Source organism: Anthonomus grandis, chromosome 4 (genome assembly GCF_022605725.1).
Source record: "Anthonomus grandis grandis chromosome 4, icAntGran1.3, whole genome shotgun sequence".
NCBI classification, from domain to species: domain Eukaryota; kingdom Metazoa; phylum Arthropoda; class Insecta; order Coleoptera; family Curculionidae; genus Anthonomus; species Anthonomus grandis.
In genome coordinates, this window is record NC_065549.1 from 32,745,423 (window position 1) to 32,757,493 (window position 12,071).

At 31.5% G+C, this 12,071-nt stretch overlaps 1 protein-coding gene across 2 annotated transcripts in view; it reads left to right on the forward strand.

Moving 5' to 3' along the window:
• Window positions 1-12,071, forward strand: part of LOC126735129 (G protein pathway suppressor 2) — a 63,595-nt gene that overhangs the window by 34,242 nt on the left and 17,282 nt on the right. Inside the window, exons 4-5 of one of the 2 annotated variants that reach the window (XM_050439060.1) lie at window positions 492-539; window positions 10,696-10,956. In XM_050439060.1, the coding sequence (XP_050295017.1) occupies window positions 492-539; window positions 10,696-10,956 (309 nt within the window). The remainder of the gene's footprint in view (window positions 1-491; window positions 540-10,695; window positions 10,957-12,071) is intronic. The other variant, XM_050439061.1, reaches the window with a different exon arrangement.

Genomic DNA, 12,071 nt, shown 5'->3' on the forward strand with positions numbered 1-12,071 from the left:
TTGTTATGGGATGATACAACACTCTACGGTCACACACAAGTTATTTCACTAACTAACTAAATTCACATAACCTCAAAGCTTTTCAAAATAAAAAGCTGGCAAAATCAAAATCAGGAAAACTTTGTAACACCACGACTCTCATGAATATGCCATTAACCGGCACTTGGCGCGACCTGAGTGTTTAGTATTTAGTTTGGAGCCTAATTCCGGAGAACTACGTGTTATTATATTTATTGAATTTTGGTAAAAAGTCCTATGAAAATATCATATACGTCCGCATTATTGCTGCTTTAGATCACAGAAAATGGATTATCGTTCATGACATCAATATTTAAATATTTGCATTTATAGAACTAATTTAAAAAGTTCTTGTTTAGCAAATGCAATGGCAAATTATTTTTACGTCATTTATAAAATATTTCTTGTTGCGATTAATAGTAGTAGTTTAAAGTTTTTAGAGTAATAGGTGTGTAATGACATTTTGTTTGCAGAGGATGATGGTAGACGTAATGAATTAGCCCGAGCTGTATTATGGAACAGTGAGTTTTTTTTATTATAGTATAATGTTGCTTTATGCTTAATTTGCTTTAAATTAATTTTCTGCTTTTATGTGTTCATAGCATGTTATTATATTTATTAATTCTTTTACATTTAAAAACACTAAATTAATATGTAAATGCTATTTTGGTTTGGCTTCCTCAATAAGCTTTGTGCAATGATTTTTAGGCCTTGAAAATTCTTTCGGTTTAAAATGTTTTGAAGTTATCTTATTTTAATAATTTTATTAAATCTATAACACTACATTTTTGTATGTACATAGATATATAAAGGGTGATCAAAATTCTATGCTTACCATGGCAATTTCCTGATGTTTAGTGGACCTACACATTCATTTTAAAAAATCTAACACTGCATTAAAAAAAGTAATAATAATAAAGTTGGTGATAAGTACTTGAAGACTAATAATAAGTAGAGCAATTGACTGTCTTTTTGGTGAAGCATTGAATCACAAAGCTAATTTTAAATTAAGCATAGACAGTTAAAATATGCTGATTTTTTTAATGACTTGAGGAATTGCAATTATTGAGACATTGTGCTGAATTCAAATAACATTCATCTTTTAGAGTTTTAGAAATATACAATACATAATGTTTTCCTAGTTTTTAAGTGAGTTAACGACCTTTTTTTTGGTTCTAAGTTAAATGGAGAGAAAGCATAGCAAGTTTAAAAACTTTTTTTTTCAGATGAAATGCCAACGCTTCGGCTTTTATTTAGGCCATCTTCAGGGCTATTTCTGATTAAAAAAAACAGTTCATTTGCAATAATGAAATAAAACAATATTATGAAGCCGCTGTTTAGATCTATGACAACAAATTCGAAGCAAAAACGCCACCATAATTTGTAGGACAAAAATGAATTTGGTGTGCTGTTGCGAAACTTTTGGATCACCTTATTTATGATTAATTTTTATTGTAGAGAACTACTATTGGGTAAACAACACGGTTTTTGTTAACTTTTTGAAGGCATTTGATAGAACTTATAACTATAAAACTAGAGATATTTCTTGTTTTGGTATCTTGGTTTAAAAGTTATCTTTTTAATAGAGTCCAACAGGTACAGATTAGTGATATCAGATTATAAATTATCCATATAGCTTCTGGGGTACCACTGGGTTATCATTGTTCAGAGAAGAGATAAGGTGCCTATTGCGTTGTTTTTTTTGGCAGATTGATTTAAAGTGGCTTTAACGAAATTAAATTAGTTGTGTAAATTTCCCTCGCACCCTAAACTTTCAAACTCTGAAAAATAATATTTAATTTATTTAAAATGTTAATTGTAGAGATTTGATTAAGTCAATTAAACACTTAGTTATTTTATTATTTTTTGGTAATGTTTTGATTTCATGTTTGTCAAAAGTCACTCAACTATTCCCTATCCAATTCCCCCACTATGCTTATAACTGGTGCAAAAATCTCAACATTCTAGGAGTTAATCAGAAGCTTTCTTTAGACCAGATCTACGTGTTTTTTTGCTAATTTGTAATCCAAAAATTATGTCAAAACTCACCTTAGTCTTGGTAGCTTAATCCTCCGTTTTTATTAACTACCATCATGCTTTAGTGCAGATTTAAAAATGTGTTGCTTATCCAACATTTAATTTAGGTCAGTGTCTGGAAAAAGTCCCGAAATTTTCTTCCTACTTATTGATTGGGCTTTGGTTTAATTAATTTCACAAAATTTGCATACGTTTCATAGTGGAAAATATGTTTTTTAATGATAAAAGATAGTCATAAAAGTTCCATAACTTTGGCTATTTCTGAGGAGTCCCTACTTACTGAAGACTCTTTTCAGGATTTTTTTGTGCTCCTTTTTAATGTAACTCTATGTGGAATTAAGATAATCCCATACCTTAAGAGGCCATTGCTTGCATTCGATGCGGGCAGCGTTTTTTGGGGGGGTCGGGCGGTATACAAATTCAATCTATTAGTGGGTGGTGGCCATAACTAGTGTCACGTGCTTTCAATGCCAATCGGAAGATGATTTCGCTTCGTTGACGCTTGACCTTGATGTTGCCTTGATGTTGCAGGAATATTTTGTGGCGCTGTGATTATTTTTAAAATAGGTTTGAGTAATATTCAGTTTATGTATTTGGGGTAATTTAGATTTTAGTCAATGTTTGTAGGATTGGCCGCATGTCGGTTATACCTAGTTCTCATATTTTTGTTTTTCGGCTTTATCATAATATTTTTAATTTTAATTTTAATAATAAATTGGTAATTGGCGTACCAAGGTTTTAAGGTTTAAGGTTAGGTATTACGTATTCAATATTACATGGGTTGTTAAAACATCCAAGACTTGCTATGAGTTGTGGTAGATGTTAATTTGGAACAATTTTTTTTCGGGTGCCGTAAAATGCAATGTACATTGCAATATTTTAAGATTCTTTTTCTAGATTTGCTAGATTTTTTTACGGAATAATATTTCGATTATAGCAAGCTAGAGTTTCCGTATACAGGCCGCGGTTCTTACGTCTTAAATTAATTATACAATAAAAATCAATAAAGATTAAACTGAAAAAGGTGAGCAGCATTAAATATTAATTATTACTCGTATATAGTACTTTTTTAAAACTTATTACTTTTTGATTGAGATAATAAAATATCGAAATCAAATATGCCTTAATTAAAGGTAAAATAAACAATATACAGTATGAGCATTGAAAAAATGGTACTCAATAATTTCGTTAATCTAATTTTTAAAAAAATATGAAAAATGGTATATACCGTTTTGTTTTCATCAATTTGCTTTTTATGTTATAAATCCTTTATAACGAAATAGTACGGGGTCTTTTTTATTAAAAAAATACATATACCTACCCATTTCTAATCATTTATTTGAAAAAATTAAAAAAAAAAACAAAAGCCTATATGTTGTTAATATTATAGTGATAAAAATGATATCTAAGCGTAAAAAACCTAAACAGTTGTGTTACAGATATAAAGTACTTTTTCAGAGACGTATTCCTTGAATGAAATAAAAGAATCTTAAATTAAAAAGAATAATTTTTCACTAAAATAAAAAATACAATTATAACTATATTAATACATTACATTGTAGAAATAGGGCAATGCAGACAAAATAATTTAGTTTACCGCGTACCGTTTTCTTTTCCAAAAATAGTTAGTTAAAAGCTCAGAAGTTTTTGCAGTAAAGAAATACAAGGAATATGTCACGGAATTCTGTCGCAATATTAAAAAACCACGCTGTATTAAAAATGATAAAAACCAACTTATTTTACTTATAGAATATATATTTTATTAACAAATATATTAAAAAATATATAAATATATATAGTTTTTTTTTTCTACTTTTAACACAGCTTTGCGTTTTTTTCTATATCTTAAATTAGATAAAAATTATATCCTAATTAATAAAATATCATCCTATATTAATAAAATTAATATCAATATTTACAACCATTTTGTACCAGTAGGGCGTTATATCCAATAAGTTTTAAAATAATGAAAAAGTTCAGGATAAATAACTAATTTTTTTTGGAAACAGTAAGTTTTTTAGAAAGAATTAGTTTGGTCTCACGACGACAGTACCTTTTTGACCTAATGTCTGGCGTTTGACCTGACGAGTTGCGTAAATAATTTTTAAATTTCTTCATTTGGAACTGGAATGATAAAAAATGAAAGTAAACAAATTGTTGTATCTTCTAAAAAGTTACTTTCTATATATTATTTTTTAATGATATTAATAAATTCTGTAATGGATATAGATTCAGGAACATTTTTCCATATAGTGTTTACGGCATTTACCAATTGTAATAAATAATGCTTGTCCATTCATTGGAACTTGCTTCAATATCATTGTGATATAAAAAACTTTTAGGTTGTAAATAATAAAATAATTTTGGGGGCTCTTGTCATATCAAAAGTCAATAATTTAAGTATAAGATCGATTTTTTAAAATTTTTAAAATAACTTTTGAATTCTTTAATTCAGTCAAAATCCGGAATGTAATTTGTTCAGTGTCCTGGCATCTTAATTATTACTTATTAATCAATCTGGAATTATGGTATCAAATTTAATTATTCGTTTATTTCTCATATTTTATTAAAATGGCTATAGTTAAAATTTGTCTTCTTCTGCTTTATTTATAAGCTCGCGTCATTTTAGAAGGTCGCCCAAATTTAATCTAATGGACCTATAGTTTAACGTGGGTTCGGATCCACGAACCAATTTTTTGTGAAGACAAACACAAAGAATTATGTCTATGCCAGGATTTAAACCTGAGACCACACGATCGCGCCACCGAGGTTGGTTAAGATTTTGTAAAAATCCCATTTTCTTATTCGCCATAGTTTGAGATAGCGATCGTTCTAAAAACTGGAAAATAATTTCCAGTAATTTCTTATAGGCTTTTTGCCAGAGATAATTTGCGATATTTTTTTTTCCTGAGGACAAGGCTAATTCTTCTCGATAATCCGAAGCACTTCTTAGCGGGACACCCGGTACCCCGGTACATGTAAGTCGATGATAGGTTCGACTTACATGTACCGGGTGAGACGTTCATGGAATACGAATATTGATCCTTGTAAAACTCCAAACAACTTTGGTTTTTAAGTGTATATCATTGTAATATTATAATTTTGCTTATATGACTTAGAATTAATTTTTATCATAATTTTTATTTTAAGATTTTATAAAAATAATGCGTAATAATATTTTATACATTTATATTATAATTTATAAAATTAATAAAGACATATCATTCAATGATTTTTTGTTTTTAAATATAAGCCTAAAGTAATTAACTTTAATTTTTTTTAATAACTTTCCATATAGGAATTTTACTTCACTATTTTATATTTATTTCTGTAGAAATAGCATAATTACAAGTCCATAGAGTAAAGGCCCGTAGGTTTAAGGTGAAACAGTTTATGTTGCTAAATTTTCAGCAAAGGTTAACCTTTCATTTACCACAAATTTCCAATTTACCATCAAACTGTACCTGAAACCGATATTACAAATGTGCAAAATGAATATGTGAATTTCAAAATTACTTACAAGTTGAATTTCGCAATGTTATTAAGCCTTTTCCTGGGAGCAAAAGGGCGCAACCTGCCTTTAGCTCCTTTTCTCTGGATGGGCTTCATGATAATAAAGTTCAATACACAATATAAGTAGTAGAAAAAAATATTATTAAAATACCACAATAACAAATTTCAAAAAGCTAAGCTTTTAAACACTAACACCAACTAAAAACAAACAAACGAGTAAAAGACGTAAAGACTTCTCCGTAACCTCAAGATCGAGCTAAAGTTGTCGTACGACTGATATTGACATTTGCAGTTCGCGACCTAATAGCATATTAGGCAAATGGGGATACAGCAATTTTTTCCAGCTCAGCGCCGCATGCTTTGAGGCTTACAAAAAATATAAATTCATTGATATTAAAATTAGATATACGTCCGACAGTATACAAAATACTTCCACAAAAAAACACTTACCAAATAAATACTAATAACTAAATGAAAATAGTATACCAAATTATATAAAATACGTAATATAAAGAAGAAAATACAGCTAGATCGAAAGCCGGCTCTGGTCGCCCCACCATAAGGCAAGGAGGCGGGCGCCGAGAAAATGCACGTGGATCGGCGACACTAAATTCGAAATATATTCGAATTAAATAATTTCAGGAAGGGCTCAGTAGTTCCGTAATTTCATTGTCTAAATTTCATAAAAATAGGTAGTGTTTGGTACCAATGTAAAGATAAAACATAAAGCTATGTCTCTATTGAAGCCGTTTTTGGATTTAGGCCTTCAACATTACAGAATTAATTTTTGAAAATAGGGTTCAAACTTAATTATTTTACCAGCCGATTTCTCAAATTCAAAAACAAAAATCTAAATTCTGATTCAACAGAGACATGACAAATATGTCTGTGTGTTGAATAGTTTTTAAATTATACTTTTAGCTTAAACCGTTCAGAAAATATACCGGATATTCAAAGCATTATAAAGCCCATATATATTTTGGCGAATGGTGGCCTCTTAATGCTGTGCTGCATGGAAGAGCAAGTATCAGAGAAGTCTTGTCCACGCTCCATGTCTACTCTCAACTTTCGCAAGATTCTTTCCGGCTCAAACAAGCTTTGTTTTAAACTACATTGGACTAGTTAAGCAAGCACACAGGAGATAAGTCTCTTTAAGTTGTATGGCTTTAGCTTTTTGAATCTCCGCCAAGTTTTTCCCCTTCCTGAAAGCTGTTTGAAGTTTTACAATACCAGTAGCTTTACCCATATAAAGTCAGGTCTAATATTTATAAAGTTTATTGTAACTAAGGTGTAAAACAGAGGTTGCAGCTAATATATATTTTTTTTGTGTTTGCCTATGCCTATGCCTACCTATATTATAGTAGCGTTCTTGAGAGATTTCCTGTTTTGGGTAAGTACACCGGGATCTTTTCCATCAGAGCCAAAACAGCTGGCGCTTCCTTATTTTAGTTCTTTTTTTTTACTACACACGCCACTTTACCTTTTGAGTGATTGTACTAGTCGGCTTCCCTTTAGAGTTGGTCCCTTGAGCACCTGTTTTTGATTTCCTCCTCTTTTTTCTCCTTTCCTGTTTTCTCATTTCTAACAAAATAGCGCCCAACGTGAAGCAGTGGAAGAAATCAAGAGGTGATAGGTCCGAAGATCTAGGAGGCCATTCAACAGGACCTTTACTTCCAATCTGTTGATTAGGATAATGATTATCTAACCATTGCCTAACTGGCCTACAGAATGAGAAAGTGCCTCATTTTCTTAAAAAATAATTGCATCTGTCAATGTACCAGCCCAAACATTAAATTTGTGCGGTTTTTGCGTATATTCTTCTCTAAATACTCGTGAGTTATGATAAGTAACAGCTGGACAGTGCTATCCTCTCCTTTGAGATAAGAAACCCAAATTTAATAATAAAAACCTTCGTAGAGGAAAATATACGGTTTCTTGAAAACCAGCAAACGTCTATTTTTACATAAAATTTCAAATATCTCGAAAACCCCTTAGACCTTAACACATTGTTGGACACTACCCGAATGAAAATTAGGTGCAATATGACACATTATAGTATGTAATGTTTGAGAAAGCCTTAAACCTTATAATTTATTAGGGACTATTTTTAGTAGAAAAGAAAGGGTTTTTAGTAGGTTTTAGAGAATTAAAAAAAACGGCCCTAACCGTCATGTCACATCACACCCAGTAATTTCATTGTGAGGCGACACGACTGCTATTGCCGTCAGATATATTAAGCCGTTATTTGGCAAAAAATAAGCTAACATACCTACATAAATATACTATCTGAAATAAAAAAAGACTTACAAGTTATACAACATTATATTTATTTGGCTAGGTAAATACTGGTGATACAACAAATCAAAAAAAAGAAAACAAACATAATTTTTAAAACGAAAACATGAAAAGGAAATTAAGCCAAATACCACAAAATAAACTAAAACCAAAGTAAACCTGACCACCCATAGTTTTTTATCATGGTTCTTGAGTATGCCATTCCTCAAAACATTCCGGGCAAAGAGCGGTTTTATAAACTTCACACCTATAGCTTGTTTCTTTGCGTATTCCATTTTTGGTGCAGACTTTACACCGGAGAAAATTATTTTTTCTTTTAGCACCCGCCTGCAATGGAATTTTTTCTGGAAAATGTCCAATTATGGGAATTTGAGCATCCACCTGCGTAACCTTTTTTTGTAATGGATTTGAATGGATCGAAAGCTTACGCAGCATATCATTAGGTGTCATATTTGCTTCAATTTCTATCGAGCTGTCTAATGAGCTCATCGCGAAACTCTAAAAATCTTATGTTTTTTTGTAAAGGTAAAACGAATTCCACACTGCTATGTCAATTAGGTGAGAAATCACTTTCTTATTCCACTTAATAGTTTTTCTCGGTGACGAATAATATGACGTCATTTGATCACATCTGTCGACGCCACTCATATAGGTATTATATAAGGAAACTTCTTTCGGCTTAATTTTTTTGACACCGTAGCGATTAGTTACTTCTATTAATTCAGGATGATTTAGTGTGGTTATAAGCAATACGTCTCGTTTATCCTTCCATTTTGAAATATAAACCTGTCCTTACCTTCTCCAGGTGTAATTGTCCTTTTTCAGTTTTTTTGTAACTATTACTTTCGGGTTCCCTTTTCTGTTACCTCGAAGAGTTCCAACACTATGTGTTTTTTTTTTGTAATAAGGTGTTGGATAATGATACACTATTTTAATAGTTGTCCATATATAACACATGCCCTTTATTCAGGTAGGGATTCATAAGCCGATTAACCAAGTCTTCAATTTTTGAGCACTTGACTTCTTCTTTTTCTGCAGAATATATTTCTATATTGAGGACAAAGCCATCAGCAGAGGTCAGCTCATAGAACTTGATGCCATATTTGGCTTTTTTGCCTTTCATATATGTGCGAAATCGGAGTCTTCTTCTATGTAATAAAAGGGACTCGTCAAGAGAAAGTTCTTTTTGAGGAGAGTAAGATGATTGGAAACTTTTAATTAGCATATTCAATAAAGGGTTTACCTTAGCCATTCCCTTCGCATTTTTAGGTGCAAAAATTGCAACAATTGTTCGTATCTTCTTCCAGACATAATATGCAAAAAAATGGGATGAAAATACGACGGGTTTGTACTAAATAGCCATCGCCTCTGGGATATAGAAACTTGAGCCTGTAAAAGGCATAATGCTATAAATTTTTTTATTTCCTGAGAGGTTGTTTCGCGAAATGTGCTTTTTCTGCTATAGCGAGTTAGTGGCCTGTTTATATTGCAAACCGTTTTTCCATATTCATTTGTACACCGCACAAGAAGTTCAAAATGTCTGGAGTGAAAACTACACTAAACGCTTCTAAAGGCGTCATATCAGGTTGTAGATTTACTTTCATACCAACCTCGTCCTCGTTAAAATAAAATAAGGGTATTTCTTTTACACTTTCCTTCCACTCTTCTAGTTCCTCTATTTGTCCTGCTGCATTATCTTCTTCCTGCTCTATGTCACTATCAGAACCAGTGTCAATGTCTTCCTCAGCCTCTTCGGATGAAGGTGGTAATTTTGTCTATAGTTGTTTGAACTAGAAGGGTCCGGCGGAAGGGAACAGTCACTATCTGAAGAGAATTCCTCCTTATTTGAGTCAAAATTAGGGTCGGAACCAAATTCTCCATCATCGCTAAATGGATCATGAATAGTTGAGTGATCGGTGTCTTCTTCATCGGAACTTGCGTCTTCAAATAGACGTAAAAGCCGATTTTGTTCGCGCTCATAATCCCCTGCCATCTAAAACAATACTAGTTATGTAAATAAATAGAATAATTTTAAAAAATAATACGCAAACAACACACTTTTTATATTCTAACAATTCTAAATAATTTACTTACCCTTTTATTTACAAAATCCCAACCACGTGCAATAACAAAAACAAATACCTTCATAAATCGACACAGAAATGACGACGCGTATCGTTTTACTGTCGCTTGAACGGCTACAGCAGTCATGACGGCGCGCGAGTCGATCGATGCACAGGAGGGGGAGATAAAAGTGGGGGTCAATATAAGCTGCAATTCGACACATTACATATATTCACAATAGCACGTTGTGACACATCCGAATTGGTCTTCATTGAAACAAATGTAAAACAAGACGGCAGCAGCCGTTCTGTAACGGCTATAGACGTTTATGTCATATTGCACGACTTTTAAATCGACGGCTAGAGCCGTAGTGTCCAACAATGTGTTTTAAAGGAATATTAGCATACATATGTTTTCACGTAGAATATAAACATTTAAAACATATAGGGGGTATTATTTAAACTAACGAAGTTGACATCTATTTTCGATATAACCAGAAACTTTAAAACTACCAAAATATTTTAGTTGTGTCCCCAATGACTTTAATCCATCGGTGCATTTTTTCTGGATGATTACCCGGTATAGTCACAATATAAAATAAACTGTTTTAAAATTTGTAACAAAGAATAATTTTACTGATCTAACTCTATATTAGGCACTATAACTAGTTATTGAAGAGCTTAAAGTAGATGCTTAAGTGCTAAAGCTAATAATCAATAAATTTTAAAATCATGACATTTATTGATTTTAATTTGTTTAAATTTTTAGAAGCCCCACAGTACACCAACCAGCCCTCCGCTTTCTATCCGGTGGGACCACAAGAGATCCCGGTATATTATCCAGGTTTACCTAGAGATCCTGCTGGGCGTCCCGTTTACGATCAACAAAGACCACAAGGATTCCAGATTGATCATAAAATACAAGCGGAACATTATTCTGCACTCAGAACGGCACCAAGCCAACACGGACATGTAATTCATCCAGGACCGGGGTTGGCTATCAACCCGGGACAGGCTGCACAACCAAAAGGTAATTCAATATTTCCTTATTGCTATTAAAACGAATTTTAATTGCTTATTCAATTTTGTTTTTATATTGTTTTAATACTTATTAAAACAATATAAAAACAAAATTAAAATATTAAATACAGGGTCAATTTTGTTATGGTTATTACAGGGATTTCTGGGACTAGCAGATACAAAAATGTTCAAATGGACAAAATTGCAGTGTTTTGATTTCTATTCAAATATGTTAACAAAAAACCATCTTCAATAAGAATTATAAAACATGAAAACGATTCACTTTTCAAGATTTCTGTTTATGAAGTTTTTGTCTTATTTTTAGACAAAGATGCGGCTAGTAAAATATTGCGATGTAATTTCGGAACACCCTGTATAATTGGTCGATTAAAATGATCATAACTTTTTTGACCTTTCAAATACGAACATTTGCGAGTGTAAATAATAAAACAGCATTTAATTAACTAGTTTTATCTTTAAAAAGTAACCAATCTATTTATGACGAATTATAATTACAATTTAATTAAAATTTCTTTATTTAAATTAAATTGTAACAATGTTTCTTCTCGTGAAAACAATTATAAGAAAAATTATAAATAAATAAAACATTTAGGACGTGCTCGTTAGACGATTTTCAATTAGTAGGGCAAGTTTATTTAAACAACTTTTTTTATACTGTAAACCCAAAATAATTAATGACGAGGACGAGAAATACAAACTTATTGAAAAATTTCGTGACGAGCCTCTTTCTGTGGGTCTGTAGGATTTATTTTTCTATTTAATTTAATTTTTATTATAACAAGGCAAGTTCAAGTGAATAATAAAGTAATAAAGTAACATTTTTTAATGATACATGCAGGATGTTAGTAAATAAGTGCGAAAAACTTCAGGGGGTGATTCGGCATGGAAAAATAATGACAGTTTGCTATATAAACGTATGTCCGCAAATGCTTTGTTTTCCGAGAAACGGGGTGTTAAAGTTTTTCTTAAAAATTGACGATTTATTTATTGCTCTGAAACCGGTCGAGATATGCAAATGAAATTTGGAAGGTTTTAAGAGGTAGTTATCGCGCATTTTTTTGGCGAAATACAAAATGTCAAATTTTGTGTTCCTTCAATATTAAA